Source organism: Zea mays, chromosome 4, assembly GCF_902167145.1.
Source record: "Zea mays cultivar B73 chromosome 4, Zm-B73-REFERENCE-NAM-5.0, whole genome shotgun sequence".
NCBI lineage: Eukaryota > Viridiplantae > Streptophyta > Magnoliopsida > Poales > Poaceae > Zea > Zea mays.
In genome coordinates, this window is record NC_050099.1 from 241,379,113 (window position 1) to 241,406,365 (window position 27,253).

A 27,253-nucleotide genomic window follows, 5' to 3' on the forward strand; every position below is an offset into this window, starting at 1 on the left:
AAAGTAAAACAGGTAATGTCTGGTAACGCCTATTTACTACAAACATTACAAGGCAAGGATTTACCCAAGGCTTTGAATGGGTGTTTTCTCAAACAGTATCAACCTAGTATGTGGCAAGATGCCTAAGAGAACCGTTGTAATCACATCGAGTTAGTTGCTTTTGGTTTGCTCAGCTCCACCAAAAGGCAGGGGGGGCATATGTTGAACACTGAAATGAGCGGCGGACAGTCCGACCCTGAGGCCGGGCGGTCCGCGCGTGCGCAGAGCAGTTTAGGGTTCCGAGTTTTGTGCTACGGTTGTTAGCCAGATTCACGGAATTAGCTCGGAATTTAGTTTGTAAAGGGTCCAGCCCCCTCCTCTATAAATAGAGAGGTATACGACCGATTTGTAAGAATCAATTGAATCAACAACACTTCTATTTCGCATTTATTTCCTGTACAATTAGGAGTAGTTCTAGTCTAGTTCTAGTTTAGTCTCTCAATCCCCAAATTCTCCGCTTCTGTTCGACTCTACGTCGATTAGAGTCTAGGTCGGTCTGCCCGAGTCTAGACATCACCTAGGATCTCTCCTCCCTGATGGGGTCCCTCCTGGGAGCAAGATCCAGGGGCCGCTGGCGATCTTCTGCCGCCCCTGCGCACGCGCGGACCGTTTGGCCCTAGGGCGCGGACCGTCCAGCCGTTAGGATGGGAACCATAGCCCTGCGCCAAGTCGCGGACCATCCGGCCCCTGGCCGTGGACGTACGCGTCTGTGTAGAGAGCACCGCCGCTGGTTCTCGTTGAGTGTTTGGCGCCCGAAAAAGGCGTCAACATCCTCCTTCCATATATATGATTGGATCATAGTTTAAAACAAAATTGAATAAATTCCAAAATATTCTAGTGCAATCCCCAAATCCAACTCCTATGGTTGGTAAGAGTTCTTACGTGCACACTGAAAATATAGAATATTGCCAAAATCTACAAAAAAAGATATATATGCCAGATATATTAAGAGCCCTGGCCCTGTGACCTGGTCCAGTCCGGCGCGCCGATTGCACCCACTCGCCAAGCCAGGCTACCGGTTGCATCTCCCACCCCACGTCTGTGCATGCAAAAAAAATAATAGGAAGGCATACATGAGTCAAACACATTTCTATGCATGCACGTAACTTTAGGAAAGAGATATATGATGGTTTCTATTTTTATATGTTTGATTTCCTCCATAAATATAGGATCGCTGCAACAGACATGCAGCTAGACTCGTCAGGACCAATTTATGATATATACTGATACAGTGTAGATATTTATGCAATTCAGTACACTGCGTAAAAATATGTTACATGGTGCATGCACAAAATTAGGATGACAAAATTGTATGATGAAAGGAAACGAATTGGCATGTATGGAAAAAATCGTATTTAATGCTTTATTTCCTCTGTAAATATAGGATCGCTCCAACAGCCATGTAGCTAAGCTCGTCAGGACCAATTTATGATATATACTTATACTAATTATGCTACATAGTGTAGATATTTATTCAATTCGGTACACTTGTAAAAATCTGTTACCTGCTGCGTGCACACAAAATTAGGATGGCGAAAATGTACGATGAAAGGAAATAGATTGACACGCATGGAAACAAAAAAAATCATATTTAATACTTTATTTTCCTCCATAAATATAGGATCGATACAACAGCCATACAATTAGACTCGTTAGAACCAGTTTATGATATATACTTATACAAATTATGTTACACGGTGTAGGTATTTAAGCAATGTTGTACACTGCTATAAAGCTCAAAATTGGTAAAAAAAAATAGTGATAATAATAGAATAAAGACATAAAAGTATCTATAACAATGTTTCTAGAATTTTTGAAAGCTTGGGAATTCATTAGAACCATTCCCTCTTTATAATCAATTGAGAGTACTAAATTAGTTAAATGACCAATAAATAAAGAATGAACGGATGCATTCCTTGCTTATAATTTGGGTGAGGCATTTTTAACATAACTTAAAATTTGACCTCAAGATTTTAAATGAAAAGCATAAAGAATAATAGAAAATGAGAAAGAAAGTTTTATGGAAGTCATTTGTTCCTTCCATAAATACATAATAGAAAAAGTAATAATATTGTATACAACAGAGTTTATATTCACACTAGGATGTACTTGGACATTTGGAAATTTAGGAGTTCAAAACATGAGTTGAATGTGAAATGGATTTAAAGTTAGAAATCAGAAAACATGAAAGAAAATAGAAAAGAATAAGTTGGCGCTTGGGCCAAGTCTCCTTCATAGCGGCCCACTCACTTCCTTACCTTGGGACAAATTTGCCTAGCTGCGGCCCAGGTTGGAACACCCACGAAGTCCACTCTCCGCTACCACCGCCGATCGGGACCTACCGGTCAGGTCGGTCTTCTTCCCGGGTGGTTGTGCCTAGACCGATTCTCTCGCCTGGGAGCTCGCCAAGGTTGTTCCCTTGCTCCTTGGAGGCCATAAATGCACAGACCCAGTCCACCACTTTGTCGTGCGCCGGTTACCTCCCCTGATCCGCATCATCGGAGCCTCGTTTGTGACCTCGCCAGTGTCATACAAACACGAAGAGAGAGAGAGAGAGAGGAAAGTTGTAGCCGCTGGTGCCACCTAGTGACGGGAACGTCGTTCGAGGCTGGATATGGAGCTGAGGAGGTGTCAGACACTCGTCTTCCCCGCGGCAACGATAGCCGTCACAGCAAGGAGAAGGCAAAGGTGAGGAGGAATTGTTTGTTATTCATTTCCTATCTCGCATAGCAAACAGTCTGCAGGTTTATACTCCTGTTCATTACAGCCTAAATAGCACACGACCCACACCAATTCGGCCCACGGCCCACTACACGACCCACTCAGCACCAGAAATCTGAACATTAGGCCTTCTCTTGCGCTTTGCCTTGGCTTCAGCTTCCTGTACTCCTTCCTCAGCACTAGTTTCTCCCACCGCTGCTGAAGAACTGCTGACATTCACCCGCCGTTGAAAGCCCGCTTGCCCCCAAGCGGGCGCATCTGGAAATCTTGTCCGCAAAGCCTCTTCATCTTCCCGAGTTGACAAGACCTCATCACCATCGGACCACTGGATAAGCACTTGTTGAATCGAAGACGAACCACGATGAATGACTCAACGGTCCAGAGCCCGGAGTGGAATTTGAGTACTGTCAGTCAGATCAGGCAACATTGTACTCACTTGTTGATTCCCAACAGACCCTTTAAGCTGAGAAACATGTACCACAGGATGAATAGTTGCTGACGGAGGTAGCTGGAGTTTGTAAGCAACCTTGCCAATTTTTTCCAATATGGTATAAGGACCAAAATATTTAAAACTCAGCTTATGATTAGCCCTTGTAGCTACAGAGGACTGGACATACGGCTGTAGTTTAAGATAAACTTTGTCACCCACTTGAAATTCCCGCTCAGAGCGGCGCTTATCAGCCTGCGATTTCATACGTTGTTGAGCCCTCAAAAGGTGTTGCCTGACAAGATTAACCATCAGCTCCCGTTGAGAAAGCCATGTCTGCAAGTCAGTTTGAACTGAAGCATCAGCCAAGGACAAACCCAAATGATGCGGTTGACGCCCATAAAGCACCTCAAAGGGAGATCTGCCCAAGGAAGAATGAAATGTTGTATTATACTAATATTCAGCCAATGACAGCCACTGAATCCATTTTGATGGGCAAGCATGGACAAAACTCCGAAGGAAGGTCTCCAAACATTGATTAACGCGTTCAACCTGCCCATCCGTTTGAGGGTGGTAAGATGAACTCATCCGTAGAGTAGTACTAGCCAACCGAAACAGCTCTTGCCAAAGTTTACTTGTAAAAATCTGATCCCTGTCCGAAACAATAGAATGTGGCAGTCCATGGAGCCGATAAACTGAATCCACAAATAATTGAGCCACCTTAAGAGCAGTGAATGGGTGTGACAAGGGAATAAAATGAGCATATTTGGAGAACAAATCAACCACCACCAGCACAGTATTAGCACCACCAGATCGAGGAAGACCCTCTATAAAATCCATACTGACAATCTGCCAGGCATGTTCAGGTACCGGCGAAGGCTGCAAAAGCCCAGGGTAGCGATTCCTGTCCGGCTTAGCTTGTTGGCAGACTACACAATTCATGACATAAGACTTGATTTGAGTTTTCATTCCAGCCCAAGCAAACAACTGTTTGATACGGCGATATGTCACTGGAAAACCCGAATGTCCGCCCATTGGACCGTCATGTAAGGCCTTAATCACCTGGAGTTGCAAGGTCTCATTAGCCCCCAGCCAGACTCGACCCTTGTACCTCAAAATGCCTTGAGACAAGGTAAAATTACCCTGAGAATGCCCAGTTACTGACAGTTCAGACAATAACTGTTGCGCATGTGCATCACTGGAATATCCTTCCACCACTTGAGTTAACCACTGTGGTGTACCTGATGAAATACTGAACAGCGAGGATTCACTTTCAGACACTGGTCGGCGTGACAAAGCATCAGCAGCCCCATTGTCGACCCCTTTTTTATACACAATGCGATATTGTAGACCAAGCAGCTTAGTGAATACACAATGTTGCCATGGCGTGCTCAAACGCTGCTCTGTCAAGTGAGATAGACTGTGATGGTCCGAATATATAAGAAATTCGGCATGCTGTATATAGTGACGCCACTTGTCCATTGCCATCAATATTGCCAAATATTCCTTTTCATATGTTGAAAACCTCGATTTCGAGTCCCAAGTTCTTTACTCACATACGCAAGAGGATGGCCATTCTATAATAAAACTACACCAATGCCCGAACTCGAAGCGTCTGTTTCAATAGCAAACTGCCTTGAAAAATCTGGAAGAGCTAACACCGGGGCTGATACAAGAGATTGCTTGAGAGCAGAAAAAGCCTCATCATGCACACTAGTCCATACAAACAACACTCCTTTCTTCAGTAATTCCGTAAGTGGCTTTGCAATAATCCCAAAATTCCGGACAAACTTGCGATAATAGCCTGCAAGCCCAAGAAATCCCCTGAGATCCTTGACATTCGAAGGAACAGGCCAAGATGCCATAGCTTCAACCTTGGTAGGATCTGTAGCTACGCCCTTCTGGCTGATCACATGCCCCAAATATGCTATTTATTGTTTGGCAAACGTGCATTTAGAGAGTTTAACATACCAACGTTGTTGATGCAAAATATGAAGTACCTGCTGTAAACTATGCAAGTGCTTGGCCCATGTATGGCTGTAAACCAATATATCATCAAAGAAGACAAGCACACCCTTCCGCAAAAGTGGGGCCAACGCAGAATTCATGGCGCTTTGGAAAGTCGCTGGGGCCCCAGAAAGTCCAAAAGGCATCACTCGAAACTCATAGTGGCCGTGATGAGTTTGAAATGTCATCTTGTGCTGGTCCTGTGGATTCATGCGAATCTGATGAAATCCAGCTCTAAGATCCAAAGTAGTAAACCAAACAGCTCATGACAATTCATCAAGAAATTCATCGATGATTGGCACTAGAAATTTAGTTTTGACTGTCAGGGCATTCAAGTGGCGATAATCAACACAAAATCGATACGTGTTGTCTTTCTTTTTAACTAGAATGACCGAAGAAGCAAATTCACTCTGACTTGGCTGGATAATTCTTGTCTTCAACATATCAGTGACTTGTTGTTCAATCTCAGTCTTGAGGGCAGGAGCATATCGGTATGGCCGCATCTGGACAGGTCGAGCCCCTGGAAGCAAGGGCACCTTGTGATCACAATCCCGAACAGGTGGCATTCCTTGAGGCACCTCAAACACTATCGAATACTGATGCAGAAGCTGCTGAATATCATCAGGGAGTCCTTTAAGAATTGACTGCTCCTTATCCGACAGGTCTTGAATACTGCAGACTTGAATCAGGGCAGTCTGCATGACCGAAGTTTGGATTCCGCGCAACATTACAGTAGAATTCCAAAGAGGAATGCACAACCATTTATGTGCCCAATGGATCCACATGGGACTATGAGCTTCTAGCCAATCCATACCAATAATGATATCATAAGTTGGCAAGGGCAACACATTCAATGTGGATGAAAAGGAAACACCACTAATAGACCAGCATGCACCAATCACCTGTTGTGTACACTGTAATTGAAATCCATTTGCCACTTGGACTTGGAAAGGCTTACTGATTGTGGTCACATTTGGCAAGGACTGAGCCACAGTAGTACTGATGAAAGAGTGTGAGCTCCCTGAGTCCAACAGAACTAAAGCATCCAAGCCAGATATATGTCCCATAAATTTCATCGTACGGGGAACCTCCAGACCAGTAACCGCTGCTTTCGACAGGTGCAATACATTAAGTTCTGTTTCTCCATCAGCTGTATCCTCCACCAAATCTTCCTTTGGCAGTTGCACCATCTTCCACATCTTCTCAACTAAGTGCAACTGAACCGAGTCAGCTGTTGGAACTTGCTTTCTGCTGCAAGGGGATCCAGCGGTGGGAGTAGTAACTTAAACAGGGTTCTCGCACAAGATGGCAATAGCTCTGTTCATCTAGCCTCTCACGGGCACTGTGCGGGGGTATTTATAGGTGTCTGAGTGCCCAGCGTCCTGGGCTAAGGACGCATGTGCCCTCAGACACCTAGATTATCCCCAGAATATTCCCATAAAGCGGGGTTACAGACTGTAATTACAGGGATGCCTTTACAAATTAGGCCCGTAACACGCAGCGGCCACGCAGGGCCCGTTACAATGGGCCGGATCACACGTGGGCCTCCATGCTGGACGAGGCCGCACGGTGGGATGACCTCGTCACAGGTCTTCGTCCGATGTCGTATCTGGCGAGGGGCGTCCCTGCCCGTTGTCTTGTCTCCGTTGGACCAATGACCACGGTGAAGACTTCGAGCGAAGGGTGGCGTCTTTGCCTTCGCCCTAACATTTGCCCTCCGAGGGACCAGTTCAACTAAGTCAACTGGTGCCGAAGACGTCGCTAGATGGCGGAGACGCTGCCCTCGCTCGAAGTGGTTCCGCGGGGGTTTTTGACATGACCGTTGATTGACACCGTACTGTTGGACTGCGGGTTTCCCGAAGCGCCGTGCCCTGTGTATAAAAGGGGGTGGGGGCGGCGCGTTTTGAACTTCACTTTCCGCGCTCCGTGAAAACCCTAGTCGCCTTTTCCACCGTCTTGCTGCTCGTCTGCCCTCCTTGCTCTTGTTCGCCGGAGATCTAGCTCGAGTGAAGCAGACCGCCCGCCGCCGCCGCCGGTACGTAGCGATGCCGACCTCTTCTTCTTCCACTGCCGCTACGCCGCCGGCCGACGCGTCGTCTGAGGAAACGCTGAGTACTTTGGCGGCGGAGGAGTTGCGCGCCGGCGACACGGTGGATTTTGGTGTGTCGCGGATGTCGTCGGCCCGTGTGCAAGATATGCAGCGGCTGGGTTACTTTGGCGGCAAAGTCGCTCGTGTCCCGGGGACGGAGGAAGTCCCCGAGCCGGAGGGCGAGTTGGTTGTGTTTGAGGCGTTCTTCACCGCCGGTCTCCGCCTGCCTGCGCACCGATTTGTTGGAGAAGTCCTGCGCAGATTTAACGTTCAGATCCATCAGCTAACTCCGAATGTCGTGGTGGCTCTATCGAAGTATGTCTGGGCGACGACTTCGTACGGCGGACGGCCATCAGTCGAAGTCTTCATGAAGTATTATTGCCTGCACTGGCAGAAGAGGATGATTGGAGATGAAGTTGCCCAGTTTGGGTCCTGTACATTTACGCCGAAGACCGGCAAGACCACGGTGGAGGTGGTTGAGTTAGTTCCTTGCGCCCGCAACAAGTGGGGCAATTGGCATGAGTTTTGGTTCTATGTTGGGGAGGGTACCGTCGAAGACCATCCGGGGCTCCCCGTGTCCGAGATGTGCTCGCATTTTTACTCAGCATACCCACCTTTTGAAATGGCGGAGGAGGATGCGGACGAAGGGGCCCTTCGGTGCGCCGCCGGCCTGAGCAGTGGGCGAGATTTGGTTGAGGAGTACGTGGCGTACGGGGTATGGCCTTTGGCGCATGGCTGGGCGTTGGGCGAAGTGTGCCCTCGCCGGATGCCTTCCCATGGTGGGAAGCTGATGCGAAGTCCTGTCTTCGCGCTGGATCTGCAGAGCTGCGATCTGGCCGCCTTTGTGCGTGAGGCGGAGGATGGGGCGGTGCGGATCGTTGGTCGGTACGTGCCGAGGACAGAGGGCCAGCGCAGCTGGGATATCCGCGGGTCGAATGACCGTTTGAACAGGGTTTTTGAATTGAATCGTCTGCCGTATGGCGGTTATCCTGGCCAAGACGATGTGGATCGTCGCGGGAAGAAACCGGTGGTAGAGTCTGGAGACGACCCTGTGCCGGCGGCCGCCCCATCCTCTAAGAAGAGGAAACTAGGTACTGCTATGGGAGGACTTGGGGTTTCCGATGGTTTTGCTAGATAGTTGATGGGGACATGCGCGGCCCCGGGAGGAAGGATGTCTTCGCCCGAGCTCCGGGAGTCTTCGGCGCGGATGCTGAGGGTTACCGGGGGTTGGTGGCCTAGGAATGTTCCTATCCCCCGCGCAGCCGGCGAAGACTTTTGTACATCTTGCATGGTTCGTGAATGGAAAGTGTTTCCTTATGGGCGGAATATTGCTGCTGTTGTGTCAGCAGTGATGGACAAGGATCGCCAAGGAGCTGCACAGAAGCGCCAGGCGGTTGTCAGGCTTCATGAAGCTAGGCCAAAGAGGTAACGGGGGGCTGCGAAGGCTGCTACCCCCGGCGGAAGCCAGCCGCCGCTGGCGGCGAAGTCGGCCGTCCCTGCATCCAGCAGGGCGCCGGAGGCTGCGGCTGCCGCCGGTGGCTCCAAGTCTGCGAAGGCTGCACCGGCGTCCGGCAGGGTGCCGGAGGCCACGAAGGCGGCCCGAGGGTTGCCGTCGCCGGGCAAGCGCGTCGCCGACTTCGCCACCGACATTAGTGTGGAAGACTATCTTGTCGGTAAGCCGTTGACTCGAATTTTTTTTTTGTAATTTGTTGATACGTCGCAGGGTCGGACGAAGGCCAACTTTTCGTTGTTTCGCCTGCCGCGGCGACCACGGCGGCTGCCGTGGTGCCAAAGGCGAAGGGCGGTACTCTTAGTGCCGGCGGCGAGATGCCGGCACTTGCTGCTGTCAGGGACGAGGCGGGCGCTGTGTCCCGCCGGCTGAAGGAGATGAAGGAGGCACTAAGTCAGGTACATTGAGCTAGACTTCGGTTCGTTTTTTTTCGGCTTCGTTGGGGCTGTGGTCTTACGTGTGTTTTGCAGGCGGCTGACTTCGCAGACCGCGTGACGTCGGGGGCCCTCACGGCAGTTGTGTCTACCGAAGTCAAGAGACTTCGGACGCAACATGCCGACGCCGTCCGGGAAAAATCGGCCGCCGACAGTAAGTGCCGCAAGCTGGCGGACAAGGTGGCCGTGCTGGAGGGGGAGAAGACTGACCTCCGGCGCCAACTGGCGGAGGAGAGGAGGGAGGCCAATGAGGCCCTCGCCAAGGCGCAGGCTGCACAGGCGGAGGCCAATTTGGCGCGGGTGGAGGGCGGTCTTGCCAGGGAGCGCGCCGAGCAGTTGGAGGAGCGGCTCCGCGCCCTGCAGAGCCATGTGGAGAGGGCCGAAGCCGCGATGCGCACGGAGGCTGAGTGGACTCGCAAACAGCTTATGGATTCATACCATGAGCTGGGCGCGCGGACCGCTGAGTTCGAAGTGCCGGACCGAGAGCCCGGACTTCGCTGTCTAGAGTGGGTATAGGAGGAGTTGCAGGCGCTCCCCACCATCGTGGAGGGGTTTATGTCTTATGCTTCCCTGGTCACCTGCGAGGGGGCGATGAACGCGCTCTCTCGCGAAGGGTGTCGGCACTATGAAGTCTTCGACCAAGCTGATGAAGATTTCGAGCGTGATATCTACAAGGTCGAGGACCCTATAGTGAAGGAATCCGCCGGAGCCCTCTACGATCGGATGTGGGGCCCCCACGGTCGAGAGGTGGTCAGGGAACGGGCCGAGACGGCGAGGGGTCAGGTAATGTCTGGCTTTTGTTTGGTGTTTGTTGGATGTGGGCTATGTATGGGTTTGCTGAATTTGTGTGCTGTGTCTCAGGCGGCGCGTGGTGAGAGGGTGGATGACTTTGGGGCTTTGAACAGCACGCTGCCCGACCCGGAGTCGAACCCGGCGGAGGCCGCCCTGGAGCCGCTCCCGGAGACCGCCGAAGGCGCCCCTGATGCCCCCGCAGCCGCTGCGGCCGGCGAAGGCCCACCCCCGGAGACCGCCGAAGGTGTTCCTGATGCCCCCGCAGCCGCTGCAGCCGGCGAAGGCCCGCCGCCAACTGCTGCGCCGAGGGTTGAAGATCCTGCAACTGCAATGGTGGCGGCGGAGGCGACGGCGGAGGCTCCCGCGCCGGCTGGGTCTTCGCAGGTGGCGTAGTGGGTGTGGGTAGTTAGGGAATTTTGGATATGTTGCTGAATCTTGGTTGCTGCGCAGGTTCAAGATTTTGGGCCTGCGCACGCAACCGCCACTACTAATTTTTTGGCGGCTTCGACCGTGGATGATGGTAATAAATCGGATGGGTCTACATCTAAGTTTTCTGATTTTGGTGACTCTGGGAGCTCGGTTGAGTGGACTGAGGAGTCGTCGGATGAGGACTTGGACTACTTTGCGGCCTTGGATGTGGCAGCGGCGGAGGCTTCACCGCGCGCTGCGGATGCAGAAGATGTGCCTGGTCCGAGTACTGGGCGTAGGCGGCGAAGGGCGGTTGCGAAGCGTAGAGTGAGTGGGGCGGACGGCGGTCGGCTTCGTGTGAGTAGGGCCGGCCTGCAGGAACTGTTGTCCTTGCCGGCCGCCGTGAGTACAGGTGAGGGGGAATTGCGGAGTCTTTTTGCGGGTGAGGAGCTTAGGATAATGTTATTCAACTATAGGGAGATGGGAATTATTCCGAAGGTTGAGCCGATGTAGAGTGTGATGCCCTCGCTTGTACATGTGTAATGGCTTGTATGATGAAGTTGTGTGCCCTCGCACATTCGGCTATGCTAGCGAAGGCGTTACGTACTTGGTCGGGTGTAATAGTTATGCTGGACTGGTGTGCGTGTAGTCGGTCTTTGCGCGGACTGTTGCACGGACAGGTGTAATTGTTATTGTGCTAGCCCGGCTGCGCTCGTAGGCGACTTCTGCACGGATAGTCTCCGCGGTAGACTTCGGTTTTTCGCACTTGTTGTGCTAGTCCGGCTGCACCCTTAGGCGACTTCTGCACGGTAAGTCTTCACAGTAGACTTCGATTTTTCGCACTTGTTGTGCTAGTCCGGCTGCACCCTTAGGCGACTTCTGCACGGTAAGTCTTCGCGGTAGACTTCGATTTTTCGCACTTATTGTGCTAATCCGGCTGCACCCTTAGGTGACTTCTGCACGGTAAGTCTTCGCGGTGGACTTCGATTTTTCGCACTTATTGTGCTAATCCGACTGCACCCTTAGGCGACTTCTGCATGGTAAGTCTTCGCGGTAGACTTCGATTTTTCGCACTTATTGTGCTAATCCGGCTGCACCCTTAGGCGACTTCTGCACGGTAAGTCTTCGCGGTAGACTTGATTTTTTGCACTTGTTGTGCTAATCCGACTGCACCCTTAGGCAACTTCTGCACGGAGTTGTCGCACGCGAGGGTGGCTAGCGCTGAGCCTCGCGGTGACTTCGTATTGGTCGAATGTCGAAGACCGTCGTCGCGGTCTTTTTTCGACGCATGTTTTTGCGGGGGATTTTTCACTTGTATATTACATGGCTCCGCCTCGTTAAAAACCTCACCCCTCGGGAGGAAAAGAGTGCGGGCCAGAATAAAATTGTTTTTGCGAATTACAAGGGCGAATCAGCCCTGATGAGTCAAACAAAAAATTTGCGGAGGTTGTCGATGTTCCAGGAGTGCTCCAGGTCTTCGCCGCTTGGCGTTGTGAGCCTGTAAGCGCTGGGGGAAGCTTTCATCTTGACTATGAAGGGGCCCTCCCACCTGGGCTCCAGCTTGCCCCCGGACTCTGTCCGAGCTGTTCGGACGAGTACGAGGTCCCCTTCGCTGAATTCCCTTGGGATGACTGCGTGGTCGCGCCATGCTTTTGTCTAGGCTTGGTATTTGTTCAGGGCTTGTAGAGCGAAGACTCGGTCTCCATCGATGAGATCCTTTGAAGTGGGCTCGTCCACGTCGGGGACGGCTGACGGAACTGTTCTCGGGGACCCATGTTTTATTTCTTGTGGGGTCATGGCCTCCGATCCGTATAGAAGGCGGAAAGGAGTGAACCCGGTCGCCCTGCACTCAGTTGTGTTTAGTGCCCAGACCACCTCGGGTAACAAATCGGCCCACCTGCCCTTTTTTCATCGAGGAGCATCTTTTTGACAGCTGTGAAGATTTTTCCATTGGCGCGTTCCACAACTCCGTTGGACTGCGGGTGATAGACTGAGGCGAAGGCAAGCTTGGTGCCGATGGAGAAGCAAAAATCCTTGAAGTCTTGGCAGTCAAACTGCTTGCCGTTGTCGACTGTTAGTTCGGACGGTACTCCGAAGCGGCAAACAATGTTTTGCCAAAAGAATTTTTGGGCAGTCTTTGATGTTATTGTGGAGACAGCCCTTGCCTCGATCCATTTGGTGAAGTATTCGACAGCGACGAAGGCGAACTTAAGGTTCCCCTGAGTCGTAGGTAGGGGCCCGACGATGTCTAGGCCCGAGCGCTGGAGAGGCCAAGTGTGGGCGATCAGCTTTGTAAATTGCGAAGGGCTTCCTGATCGAGGGGAAAACTTCTGGCAGGCTTCGCAGGACCTTGTGACCCGTTTTGCGGCGCAGATCATTGCGGGCCAGTAGAAACCTTGGCGGATCACCTTAGCAGCTAGGGCCCTTGGCCCTGCGTGAGAGCCGCAGGTACCACTGTGGACTTCGCGTAGGATCTGGACACCTTCAGTTTCGGTGACGCATTTAAGCATTGGCTGACTGACCCCCTTCTTGTAGAGTTGGCCCTCAATTAGTGCGAAGTCCCGGCTTCGATGTTTGAGGCGCTTGGCCTCGTTGATGTCGGTTGGGTGATAATACCCCTGTAGGAACAGAGTTATTGGTGCCCGCCAGTCTTCGGTCATGATAAGGTTGACTATGCGGTGGCCCTCGCTGTCATTGGTTATTTGGAGCCCTTCGGGGCTCCGGACGGCTGGTGTGCCGATGACATGGTAGAACACGTCGGAGGGCAGGGACTCACCTCTGGCGGCAGCCTTGGCCAATGCGTCGGCCTCTTCATTCTTGGCCCGGTCCACATGCTGCAAAGTGAATCCCTTGAATTGTCTCTCGAGACTTCGGATGGCCGCGAGGTATTGCATGAGTGCGGGGTCCTTCGCTGCATAGTCTTTCTCGACCTGGCCGGCAACTACCTTGGAGTCTGTTCTGATGATGCAGGTGGTGACCCCAAGGGCCCTCAGCTTGCGGAGACCGAGGATGACTGCTTCGTATTCTGCTATGTTATTTGTGCAACTGTCGGATTCCAGAGCGAAGCTGAGGCGAGCCGCATATCTGTGCTTGACTTCGGTTGGTGAGGTGATGACTGCCGCGGCGCCTGCCCCAGCATGGCACCATGCGCCGTCGCAATGGATCGTCCAAACCTTCTCTGCGGACGGGTCTGGCTGTGTTATTGGCCCAGTCCAGTCGACGACGAAGTCTGCCAGGACTTGTGACTTGATGGCTGTCCTGGGCTCGAAATTGATGTGGTAGCCGGAGAGTTCGACCGCCCACTTGGCGATCCTCACCGATGCTTCCGGGTTTCTGAACAATTCGCCGAGTCCCCTATCTGAGGTGACCCGGACCTTGAATGCTTCAAAATAATGGCGTAATTTGCGCGAAGACATAACGACTGCATAGGCAATCTTCTCCAGTTCTGTCATGTTACATTTGGACGGCGTCAGCACTTCGGAGACGTAATAAATTGGGCACTGCCTGATCACGCCCTCAACTGTCTGCTCCTGCACCAGTGCCGCGCTGACCGCATGCGGCGAAGCCGCAACATAGAGCAACAGAGGTAGTGAAGAGTCGGGGCTTGTAAGGACTGCCAACTCCGACAGGTACTATTTTAATGAGGCGAAGGCCGCTTCCTGCTCTGGTCCCCAAGCGAAGTCTTTTGCGCCCCGGAGAGTTTTGAGGAAAGGGAGACTTCGCTCAGCGGATCTGGAGATGAATCTGTTGAGGGCGGCCAATCTCCCTGTCAAGCGCTGGACGTCTCTGGCGGATTGCGGAGACGTCATGTTTATGATGGCTTGAATTTTGGTTGGGTTGGCCTCGATGCCGCGGTGTGATACCAGGTAGCCCAATATTTTGCCTTGGCGAACGCCGAAGACGCACTTTTCCGGGTTTAGGCGGAGTCGTGCGTCTCGCATGTTCGCGAATGTCTCGGCGAGGTCGGTGAGATGGTCCGCCTTGCTCTTGCTGGCGACGACGATGTCGTCCACATATGTGAATATATTTCTGCCAACTTGCCCTTCGAGCACTGTCTTGGTAAGCCTGGAGAAGGTGGACCCGACGTTCTTGAGTCCCTCCGGCATTCTGATGAAGCAATATGTGCCGAAGGGTGTTATAAAGCTGGTGCTAGCCTTGTCTTCCTCCTTCATGTATATCTGGTGGTAACCGGAGAAGCAGTCGAGGAGTGACATGACTTCGCATCCGGCCGCGCTATCGACTATTTTGTCGATCCGCGGCAACGGGAAGTTGTCCTTTGGGCAGGCCTTATTGAGACTGGTGAAGTCGATGCACATTCGCCACTTCCCGCTCTTTTTCTGCACCATCACAACGTTGGAGAGCCACGTGGGGTAAGCCACCGGCTCGATGAATTTGGCTTCCAGGAGGCAGTGCACTTCTGCCTTGGCGGCCTCTGTCTTCTCGTTGGACATCTTGCGAAGCCGCTGTTTTTTCGGCCTCACCGAAGGGTCGATTCCCAAGCTGTGCTCAATTATGGATCGGCTGACCCCGACCAGGTCGAGGACTGACCAGGCGAAGACATCTTTATTTTTGGACAGGCAACAGAGGAGCTTCTCCTCTTCATGCGAAGTGAGGTCTTCGCTGATAGTGACTGTCTGCTTGGGCGTGGCCTGGTCGAGGGGGACAGTCTTGGTCCCATCGTTGCTCTGCAGCTGTGCCTTGTCATGCTGTTTGTCGGTTGGGCTGGCGGGTGCGGGGGCCTCGCGCTGGGCCGTGAGGCAGTGCACGTTTCTTTGATCGGGCACGAAGTCCCACTCTATGTTGCGCGCAGTCTGTTGATTGCCATAGACCGTAATGACGCCTAACGGACCTGGTATCTTCATACATAGGTACAGTCCGTGAATGGCTACCTCAAACTTATTGATGGAGCCCCGGCCCATGATGGCGTTGTACGGATATACCATATCCACAATATCAAAGGTCACTTGCTCACTTCGGGCATTGGGTGCTACACCGAAGGAGAGAGGCAGCTCTATTTTGCCGACGGGAAAGGTGCCCTTGCCGCCGAAGCCATACAACGGGTTGTCCGAAGGCTTGAGCAGGCTGTGGCTTATGCCCATGCGATCGAAGGCGTGGAGGAAGATGATGTCTGCCTGACTGCCATTGTCGACTAGGACTTTGTGCAGGTCCCAGCCTGCCACGCTGCAATTGATAACCATGGCGTCGCTGTGGGGGGCGCTGCGCAGGTCGACGTCTCGTGCGTCGAAGGTTAGCGGTATGTGGGACCACTTTGTTTGCACGACTGGGCCAGTGATGGCGACGTGGTTGATGCTGCGGTAGTGGTCCCGCTTCTGCCGCTTTGTGTCGAAGTCAGTGCTGGACCCCCCAGTGATCATGTGAATGACTCCGCGATACGGCTGATCGGCGAAGTCTTCCTGCTTTGGGGCGTGGGGGATGTTTTGATGTTGCTAGTGTGGTGGTGGGGGTGGGGGAGGTACGATTTGTACTTCCTGATGGTGTTGGTAAGCGTGGTGCGGTGGATGCGGGGCGGGGGCGTGGATATATGGTGGAGGGGGTTGCTGGTAAGTGTGCGCGACAACTCTGGGGTTGTCGGCTGGCTGCGCCCGTGCCATCCTGTCTTTGGTGGCCTTCGTTTCTGGGCAGTCTTTGGTTTGGTGGGCGCAGTCTTCGCCATGGAAGAGGCAGTAGAATCGGCGCGGCGGCTGCGCACGCCCCCGACCCCTACCGCGAGTTCCATTTCCGCGGCCCTGGGGGGATATTCCTGGCGACGAGGGGCGTCAGCAGCGGGGTGCTGGTTGGCGATGTTGTGCACTTGCTGTTGGTTGCGGCCGTCTCGACCGGAGTCTTGCTGCGGAGTCCTTGTCCATGTTCGGTGGACTGTGGGGCATCTTTGGGCTTCCTTTGGGACTCAACCTTGCGCTGGTGGAGCTCTTCGGATTTGGCGTATTTTTCAAACAGTTGATATAATTCCTGGAGGTTCTTGGGCGGATCTCTAATGCAGTGGCTATAGAGGACGCCGGCGCGAAGGCCACTGATAGCGTAGTGGATAGCGATCTGGTCATCGACTGAGGGCAGCTGTGACTTGAGTGTTAAAAATTTGCGGTAATACTCCCGCAGAGTCTCCTTTTCCAGCTGCTTGCAGAGCGAGAGTTCGGCCAAGGCGTCGGTGTCTGGGCGGTACCCTTGGAAGTTGAGCAGGAACTTGTCCCGGAGGCTTCTCCATGAATCAATGGACAGCGGAGGCAACCTGGTGAACCAGGTGAGAGCTGGGCCTTCGAGGGCGATGATGAAAGACTTGGCCATTTTGGCGTCGTCCCCTCCGGAAGATGCAACGGCGACCTGATAACTCATTATGTATTGTGCTGGGTCGATGATGCCGTTGTACTTGGGATAGGTCCCTGCCCGGAAGTTAGCGGGCCAAGGCATCACTTGCAGGTGTGGCGCCAGGGGACTTTGCTCGTCGAGGTAGTTGACCCCTTGGAATGGCGCGGCGTGCGGGAAGGTGTGGTCGCGCTGGGGGAAACGCGGGTCTTCCGGTTGTGCGCGCTGTTGCAGGGGTGGCCCGTGCTGCAGGCCGAGGTGGCCTTCACGCGTGTCTTCCAGTTGTGCGCGCTGCTGCAGGGGTGGCCCGTGCTGTAGGCCAAGGTGGCCTTCGCGCGTGTCTTCCAGTTGTGCGCGCTGCTGCAAGGGTGGCCCGTGCTGTAGGCCGAGGTAGCCTTCGTGCTGCATCAGTGCGATCTCCCGCTCGAGGTCCTGGGCCTTCTGCTCTTCGTCGCGTATCATTTGCCGAACCTTGGCTAGTGCGGACACGCGCTGGCGCTTGGCCTCCAGTACCTCTTTCTGCCTCTGGAGATTGCGGTTCTTGAGGCGCAGGGCGCGCAGCTGTAGCTGTTCTTCCGCTGAGACACCGAGGACTTCACCGTCCTCGGTGAGGTCTGCGCCCTCCGGTGGGGCGAAGCCTGGGGGAGGCTGCGATTGTCCTTCAAGGCCGCAGGTGCGGAGAGTGTCGTCTTCGCGGGTGCGGAGAACATCGTCTTTAGTGGCCTCTTGGTGGGTGGATTGGGTGAGGGCGAGGGCCTTGCCCTTTCTCGCGGCAAGTAGTGCTGCCTTCGCAGCCTCGTCAGCCTTCGAGCTAGCTTTCTTGGGTGCCATCGCGGATGGTTTCTTCGTAGCACGAACGGTGGGCGCCAAATGTTGGAACTTGCTCTGTGCTGCAAGGGGATCCAGCGATGGGAGTAGTAACTTAAACAGGGTTCTCGCACAAGATGGCAATAGCTCTGTTCATCTAGCCTCTCACGGGCACTGTGCGGGGGTATTTATAGGTGTCTGAGTGCCCAGCGTCCTGGGCTAAGGACGCATGTGCCCTCAGACACCTAGATTATCCCCAGAATATTCCCATAAAGCGGGGTTACAAACTGTAATTACAGGGATGCCTTTACAAATTAGGCCCGTAACACGCAGCGGCCACGCAGGGCCCGTTACAATGGGCCGGATCACACGTGGGCCTCCATGCTGGACGAGGCCGCACGGTGGGATGACCTCGTCACAGGTCTTCGTCCGATGTCATATCTGGCGAGGGGCGTCCCTGCCCGTTGTCTTGTCTCCGTTGGACCAACGACCACGGCGAAGACTTCGAGCAAAGGGTGGCGTCTTTGCCTTCGCCCCAACATCAGCACACTTGTGACCTCGTGCAAATGGTGCCCCACACTTGTAGCATAAACCCTTCGCCTTGTGATAAGCATATAATGATGTGAGCCGATCATCAGACGATGTGCCTGTAGCAGTCTTGTCCTCCCCTGCTATAGAACTGCTCTTGATATCCCTGGCTGTCGAAACTGAAGCCCCAAAATTCTTAGTATAATTTTTAGAATCCGGCCACCGAGATTCCCTCTTCTTCACCAAAGCTCCAGCTTCCTCCTGCAATTGGGCAAGAACAGCAGCAGTATCCACGTCGGGAGGTCGTTGCAACATAACCACTGTCTTAATATCATCACGAAGACCATCAACAAATTTCATTGTATAATAAAGTGGATCCGGCATGGTTTGATAAGCATTAAGCTGATCTACCAACTAGTGAAATTCCTCAACATAAGAGGCCACAGATGCAGTTTGGCGAATATGGAATAACTGTCTAAGCAACATCTGATGATGATTCTTGCCAAATCGTTCGCGCACCATATGAGCAAATTGATCCCAGGTAAGTGAAACTAACTGAGACTCTACCGACTGCACCCAACGGGAAGCCGGCCCCGTGAACTGCATATAGGCTACCTGAATCCATAAACTCGGACCAACGGAATACATATGGAAATAGTCCTCACAACGTTTTTGCCACAATCTGGGATTCTCACCATCAAACGATGGGAACTGGATTTTAGGAAGATTGCCTAAGGTTCTCGGGTGAATCATATCCTGGAAGCCACCCCCATGCACCTCAGACCTAGAAGGATAGTGCTCCCAAAACTGATAAGCCGAATACTGCTCACGATGAGGAGTGGGAGGTGGATTCATACCATTGTTCGGGAGATGGTTTGGGGAGAACGGAGCTCCACCACCATACTCCCGAGGCCGATGTGTAGCGCCGTGTCCAATCGGATCGTTGGGAAAACTCCATGGCGCAGGCGGTCGCTCCTCTTGGTTGTGAGGTGCGCCGTGGCCGCCATGTTCAAGAGCATCCGTCAAGCGATGGAGGTCGGAACGAACTGAATCGACGGAAGTTTGAAGCGATTCAATATATCCTTCAATCCGCGGCCGCCAAGATTCTTAGACCGAATTGACGTTCTCCAACGCCGCCATACGCGTAGTCGCATTGGCCGCGATGGCCCCGATACGCTCCTGAGCCGCCGCCTCCATGGCCGCGACTTGCGATATGACTTGGTCACCCACATCGCGGCGGAAGGCTTCGATCTCACCGTCTTCCAACTTGTCCTGCAACACTGTGATGTTGTCCACATTTGCACTGATACACCGCCTGAGCCTCCGTATGCGTAGGTTAGCACCAGGTTGGGTCACTAGGGTGAATGCTTGAAGCTCGCAGCAATGGCGCCTCCGCGCCCATATTTTCGCACCGCCATAGATTCGTCTCGTGAGGGAGATAGCGGTGGACCGTTGGATTCCTGAAGCACCACTCCGATCAGATCTGGGCGTTGGTTGATGAGGACCGTTGATCTCAAAAACATGCGGTTAGGATTAGATGAGGTGTGCGGGGAATCTGGACCGTAGGATTTTAAATGAGCGACCGCGATTAGATCTTAGATATCGTTTCGGCTTGATCTGACGCAGGCCGTTTGATCGGGATCAGACGCTCGGAGATTAGACCTGGGCGTTATAAAATCCGCGGCATTGATTTCTGATCGGACGGTTGTTATTGCGTACCCGCTCGGAACCATAGCGATATGATCTTGGCCGTTGGTTCTGATCTGGCGGCCCAGATACGCAGATACCCCTTCGGCCTGGAACTTTTATAAAAGAAACCCTATACTTTTAGGTATTCAACCCGCCGTTCACCAGTACTACTCACTGAGTCTTAGAACATTTACGTGTTAGCCCCTTTTATTCTCCGAATTTGGCGCCCAGTCCAGGGAATTAGAAATCCAGTAAAAGTAATTGGAAAATGATTTTTAAATGTGAAAATAAATGCTGGAATTTGTATAAATCATAGAAAATTCATATGAAGTTCAAATTAATCCATGAAAACAATAATAAAATTGATCTCCTAATTAATCTCATATCAAATACATAAAATCTTTGGAAATTCATAACTTCCCCGTTTTTAACTCTGAACCGTTCCAGTTGTGTTAGCTTCATATGAATATTTACTATACAATAACAACATTTACTATACCATGTCTCATTCTTTTATAATTAGATCTTTATTTAACTTATGTTGATTAGTCTTGTTAATCTGCTTACCATTATAATCTACTAAAATATGATCTATGATCAATTTATAATTTAGATTAAAGTTGAATTAATTACTACTTTAGGTTATCTTTTCTCTAGAATTATAAAATAAACATAGAACCTAGTATTAATCATTTAATCACATCATAACTTGATGACCATAACCCCGATTTTAGTGGTTCTCGATTCTGTGATCTCGTAGCGACGTGTAGATCATTATTATGTAGTTTGTTCATATGTTTAGTGTGATGTTAATTTTGTCTATACCATGTCTGTTTGTATTGCTACGACTAGCAGTGAGGTCACGAGGATCTAAAGAATCATCTTGGTACTTGGATTCTCAAGTGCTAGATAATAAAACAAATGTGTAAACAAATGACTCAAGTGAATGTGCATAAACAGTACTGAGGATATGCATATATATCAAATACAATAAGCATATATGTGTTACTTGGGTTGTGTAAGAGTACTCTATGCTAACTCATCAATAAATACCTAATCCACAGTCTTTGTCTAGATCTATGAATGTCGGGCGATAGAGGGGATCTAGAATAAATACATATGCTCTAATATCGGGGCTCCTGAACAAAAAAGAGATGCAATGCGCGATGCAATGACCCGATTAGAGAGATGTATAAACGGATACAAATCACACATTTAGTTGGAGAATAAGGGTTACAATCAAATCCACTTCAATCGACCGAAATGCTTCAAAAAATCGACGGCAAACTCGGTGTATTTCAATGTTGGATTACCTGGAACTTCTTGAATCGGGCTCCAATGCTGGGAGATTGAAGGATGTAAGCTGGATTGGAACGACGCTGGATTGGAGCAGCGAAAATCGTCTGGCGAGTCGCCTCCGACGAAAGGAAAGACTACGCGGCTGGGGTTTTCTTCCTATCGACGCGGGTTTGCCTCCGTTGATTGCGCGAATACGGTTTTAGAAACAGGAAACGTGGGAGAGGTGGCTGGCTGACGGAGGAAACGGTGTAACGGCGCTGTGACTGGAAACTGTTGACCCGGTGTATATATATATATATATATATATATATATATATATATATATATATATATATATATATATATATATATATATATATATATATATATATATATATATATATATATATATATATATATATATATATATATATATATATATATATAGTAGAGGCTTTTACAAAGAAGGCCAACTACTAGCATTCCAATATGGGCCCTTGATGTTCTGACAGGTATCGCGTTTTATTTCTACCAATAATAATGAAAATGCCCTGCATCATCTGTATCCTGAGGCCAAAAATACTACTATCTTACACCTCAGGCCCATTAAGTTAGAACCTACTCATCAAGGAAGATCATGCCTCGACACTATCTATAGAGTCAGTCGCTGATATCCAGAATCTACAAAGTCACTTAATCTAGGGAGAGACTTTTCTTCATTGTCTCATAAACAAGATAGGTAATGCTTGCAGCTGGCACCACTTTAAGAAGATTTGGTACAAGGCCTTTGTAAAATCCAGAAACTCCTTCACGACGCAGAGTTATCCGGAAACAATCGGTCATCCCCCTATATGGATCCTCTGAATTGGCTGGCTGAGCTTGCATTCTGCAAACAACATTAATAGAAAGGAGCTTGCATTCTGCAGAGCTTCATGGCTGTACAAGCCTACATTGCTATCAATGAAATACTATCGTTTACCTTGTTCTGATGACTTGTAAAGGATAAACGCATGTCGCTCCTAGCGCTCCAGAGACTGTTCCGCAGCCCAGCTGTACTAAAGGGCCAGGATCTACATCATAAAATCATAACTTAGTAACACAGAAATATAACTAATAGGGTGGAAGTACCAATATATACTGGTAGAAATGTACCTTTGTCCACGAGGGCATATGTCCTGGACATTTCTTTCAGTGTTTCATAAACAGTAAGATCAATTCCAGCATAAGGGACCATGCCAAGCAATGATGGAACAAGGCCTCTGTAGAATGCTCGAGGACCTTCATGTGTCCATATATCCCTTGATAGTGCGCCAAGGCTAGGAATTCTGCCTCCCTCATAAGTCTGCAGACGAGTCTTCACCAAATCCATGGGATAAATCACTGTCTGTGCGATAGCACCAGCCAAACCCCCAGCCATGAGACGTCCAGAAGTACCAATGTCACCCTTATTTTCTCCTTTACTTTTCATTATGTATTCTTTAAGCATTTCATAGGTATAGAACCTTATAGCACTTTCTGGAGCAACTTTTACCACATTCAGTCCATTCCCTCTAAAAAATCCCAGTAGACCACCTTCTCTCCATATACCCTTAACTACATCTACAACTGCAATACAGTTCGTTTGCACTTGCATATTTACTTTGAGGCGATCAAGAGGTGCAGTTGCAGTGCGAGATGCTGCACCAGCGATGCCTCCTGCAATCAGATATTTGCTCGCACTTACATGTTTGTTTATCCCTTCTGGTATAGCAGCCTGCTCACCGATATCTACAAGGCAGACTCTTTCCCAGTGATGATATATGTTTTCCATGGTTGCTTCATGAGGATAAAGCAAAAGAAAATCTCTCCACTCCTCAAAAGTAATAATACCATCATTGTCCTTATCCACATGCTCAACAAATCTTGCAAGCTCTTCATCATCAATTTCTATACCTGCAAACATTAAACTGATATACTTGTAAGACATATCACAAAGACTAGATTTATCAGCCAGCTCCTTGGAACATAGCTATTTATGTTTCCTATCAGTGTCAACAAATACAACACACTGCGTTATCCAAAGCTAAAACAAACTTCGCATACAAGGAACCACTTCGTATTTTTGGAATGGTGACTTAGACATCTATTAAGATATCAAAACTGATTAAAACTATGAAATGCTGAAGCACATTGCAATGCTAAAATGGAAGCATTGCATGTTATGATTGGCATTCCAAGGACTAGTCCATATGTTGCTGGCATTTATTAAGTTGCATGCACCAACTTTTTTTCTCAGATGGGAAGGAGAACCGCGACATTTTATATATTAAGAAGAGAAGGTAACAAGGTCTAAAGAAGACCAAAAATACAAACAAACATGAGATTCCTTACGGAGGCCAGACACATGCATACATAAAAGGGTCCATTAGGAACAAAAAAACACCACCAAAAACACCACCAACTGGTTCAACACAAAAGTTTAAGCTGGTGGAGAGAGATGGGCAATTCACTTCTATTCCAACACTCCCCTCGTCGAGGCCAAAAGTTTAAGCTAGTGGAAAGAGATGGACAATTCACTTCTATTCTAACACCCCCCCCCCTCACGCTGAGGCTCAGGCTCTCTCACGCCTCAGACGTAAAATAAAAGCAAGCAACAATTATTTTATATAATTGCGCTAACCAGGTTTTGAACTCGAGACATTTGGCTTTGATACCATATTAAGTTGCATGCAGCAATTAGTTCAACTCAAAAGCTTAAGTTGATGGAGAGAGATGGACAATTCACTTGTACTCTAACCATATTGTATGATATCAACCTTCCCGTCAAGATCACAACTACATTTACCAGGTCACTCAAAAGCACTAATCTTCTTACAGCTGTCAGCAACAACCAGTTGTAGAATTTCCACATGGGAACTGCCTAAACTTATCCAAGTGAAACCTCCTTGGTGAAAAAAAAATACTGAACATCATAACCACCACCATAAATACTTACTCCAACTCTCTAACTCAACTCATGAAGCATTCATTGCCTTATACTTTCACTTTCCAAGGGAAAGGATATAGCTTCCACCACAAGTAACAACAAATAGAACTGAACTCAGTTTAACATAAAAGGACTTTCTCAAAGCTGACATTAGGAAATGTAGTAAAGAATTTCAATGTTAGGAAACCCCAAATTTTGCCACTCTGATATTTAAAGCCAGAGTAGAGTATTGACATAAATTGTTGACTTATTTTACCAAAAAAAGAAACTATCCCATGCAGTATGTCTCCATCAATACTTTGTGTTGCATCCTAATCACCAAATTTGGAAAAAGGGCCTTTATCTAGTTACCTATTCTAAGGAGCCCATGTCCCTATGGCATCACTAGAAGTCTAGAACCATCACAAAACTTGAGTGACCTTATTGATCAAAAGCAACCGACCAACTTGCTTGACGTATCCGTCAATATATCGAGCATTAAATTTTGTTACACCATTTGCCGAATTTGAACTCGGGGTACCTAGATTAGTCAGGGATACTGCAGCACAAACATGTAATGCACTATTATTCAACTTTTCAAGAGTGGACAACTGGACACCCTAGCTTCCACCACTACAAGCATTCAAGCAACAAAGAACAGTGAAGTACTGAACTAAGCTTATGGCATTATTCAGATAGGGAGTACATTTCTCATGACATCTCAAGGAACACTTAATTTTTTTTAGCTCAGGAAAACACTATTGTATTCACGGAGTCGCACATTCTCTCACTCAAACTCATTGGAGTATTCCACAGCACCCCAAAATCGAGCTATGCTAGAGGGGTCACTAAATGGAAAGAATAAGGCGAAGAGCGGTGGCATTGCAGTTACCAGCCTTGACGAGCGCGTGCCAGAGCTCCTCGGGCAGGATACATCCGTTGTGTTCGACGTCGATGGCCTGGAAGATGCGGTAGAGCTCGAGCTCCTTGTCGTCCATGTACCTCCGGAAGTCGTCATAACCGACGCGGCCGTCGCGGTCCCGGTCGCAGGCCCGCAGCAGCGCGCGCGCGTAGTCCTCGGCCTCGGCGCCTGCTCCGCTGGTCTCCTCGGGGACGCGCAGCGCGATGAGACCGGCCGTGATCTGCGCGTGCTCGAGGTGGCCCTGCCCCGCGGCGTCGAAGAAGCCGAAGACGCCGCGGATCCGCGCTTCCCGTTCCGCCTCCGTCTCCCGCAGCGCCAGCAGCACGTGCTCCATCGTTGCCTCCGGCCCCGATGCACGCGCTGGGCCGCCACACCCTCTCGCTCCCCTAGCCGCTGCCACCGCCGCGGGCTGAGCCGTGGCGGCCGGAGAAGCCGCGGCAGTCGTCGCGGCTGCCGCTGGGCGGGGCTCCACCGCCTGCAACGCCGAGCCGGACATGGCTCCGGCGGCGGCGGCGACGGCGGGGAAGGGGGGAGGCGCAAGCGAAGCGAGCCTGCTGCGGCCTGCGGTGACGGGCTGACGGCGGTGTTGAATATGCTCCACGCTGCCACGCAACCCTGAGCCTATGCGGAAAAAAAATTCTTTCCATGTGAGATTCAAAGAATCTATTTTATAATCTCTCGCATCCATTAACTAGTGGTCTATATAAAATATAATAAAAACAAATTATTAGGCTTAGTTTGGAAACCTTATTTTTCTAAGAGATTTTGATTTTCTCAAGGGAAATTAATTCATTTTCCCTTAAAAATAGAAATCCCTTAAAAATAGATTTTCCAAACTAGCCATTAAAGGATTAAGTTACAAATTTTGATCTATTTTTGTGGCTCTCCAAGTGGTTGTCACACCCGGATTTAATGGATAAAGCCGGGTTTGTCTCACATGTGCGTCAAAGAAGAACATCACATATAATGACAGAGTGTATAGAGATAAATGTCACAAATATCATAAATGTCATTATTACATAGCGGAAGTCTTACAAAAATAAATGGTTATAATAAAGCGAACTAAACATCATCCTTGGCGCCATAAAGCTGACTGAGAGACGTCACCTAGATCAACTCGTACTCCTCATTGTATGGCTCCTCCTAGACCACTTGTTCTTCTCCTGTGGGGGTTTATATATATCACAAGTGTGAGCTCACAAAAGATCATAGCTCAACAAGTTGTGGGGAATAATGTGCATGAACTTAGCAAAGGTGGGAGTTCATGTGAAGTGTAAGGCTAATCAACAGTAGGGGTTAAAGTTGAGCATTGCTTTTAATAAGTTAGTCAAATTTAATTAGCAGTTACTAAATGTAAGTAGATACCAAACCAGAGTAATAATATATCAAAATTAATAATAAACCACAATGTGGTGCAAATGGCAATTGAATTTAATTACATAAATTAATCATGCGAGAGTTCTAAGGTGCTCATGACTGCGAGCACGACTAGTATACCAATTTTACAATCTGCAGATATTGTACCCTGTACCCACAAGTCGTGCATCCCATGATGCCTGGGTTAGCTAGACCCTTAGACACTACCAAGGTGAATGGCTAGGGATCCACTATGAGGCCTTTACAAAGTTCCATTAGCTTAAGAAAACCCGATACAGTTTCTAGGAAGAGCAATGCAGGAATCCCCCGTCTGACCGCCGTCACAGCTGATAGTCGCCTAGAGGGGGGTGAATAGGGCGAAACTGAAATTTACAAATATAAACACAACTACAAGCCGGGTTAGCGTTAGAAATAAGAACGAGTCCGAGAGAGGGCGTGAAAACAAATCGCAAGTGAATGATGAAGTGAGACACGTGGATTTGTTTTGCCGAGGTTCGGTTCTCTCAAACCTACACCCCGTTGAGGAGGCCACAAAGGCCGGGTCTCTTTCAACCCTTCCCTCTCTCAAACGGTCCCTCGGACCGAATGAGCTTCTCTTCTCAAATCACTTGGGAATCAAAACTTCCTGCAAGGACCACCACACAATTGGTGTCTCTTGCCTCAATTACAAGTGAGTGTTTGATCACAAGAAAGAATGCGAAAGAAAAGAAGCGATCCAGGCGCAAGAGCTCAAATGAACACAACAAATCACTCTCACTAAGGCTTTGTATGGAGTTGGGAGAGGATTTGATCTCTTTTGGTGTGCTTTGCAATGAATGCTAGCTCTTGTATAGTGGTTGGAAGCTGGAAAACTTGGATGCAATGAATGCCCCAACCATCAAACATGACCGTTGGTGGAAGCTGACTGTCGTATGGTGCACCGGACAGTCCGGTGCACACCGGACATGTCCGGTGCGCCAG

General features: G+C 49.8%; 1 protein-coding gene across 4 annotated transcripts; it reads right to left on the reverse strand.

Annotated features, from left to right (window-relative positions):
* Positions 1 to 21,545: 21,545 nt before the first annotated feature.
* LOC100284813 (uncharacterized) lies at positions 21,546 to 25,565 on the reverse strand. 4 transcript variants are annotated; one of them, NR_182113.1, is made up of 4 exons: positions 24,887 to 25,559; positions 22,203 to 22,996; positions 22,030 to 22,120; positions 21,546 to 21,936 (listed from the first exon to the last, which is right to left on the reverse strand). NR_182113.1 is itself a non-coding variant. In NM_001157708.2 (4 exons), exons 1-4 carry the CDS (start codon positions 25,410 to 25,412, stop codon positions 21,744 to 21,746), a joined length of 1,590 nt encoding a protein of 529 aa, NP_001151180.1. In that variant the 5' UTR covers positions 25,413 to 25,559; the 3' UTR covers positions 21,546 to 21,743. The 4 variants fall into 4 exon arrangements, 3 of the variants coding, with proteins under 3 accessions (NP_001151180.1, NP_001400051.1, XP_008677345.1); NM_001157708.2 differs by having other exon boundaries at positions 22,203 to 22,982; XM_008679123.4 differs by having other exon boundaries at positions 21,800 to 21,970; positions 22,203 to 22,982; positions 24,887 to 25,565.
* Positions 25,566 to 27,253: the final 1,688 nt, after the last annotated feature.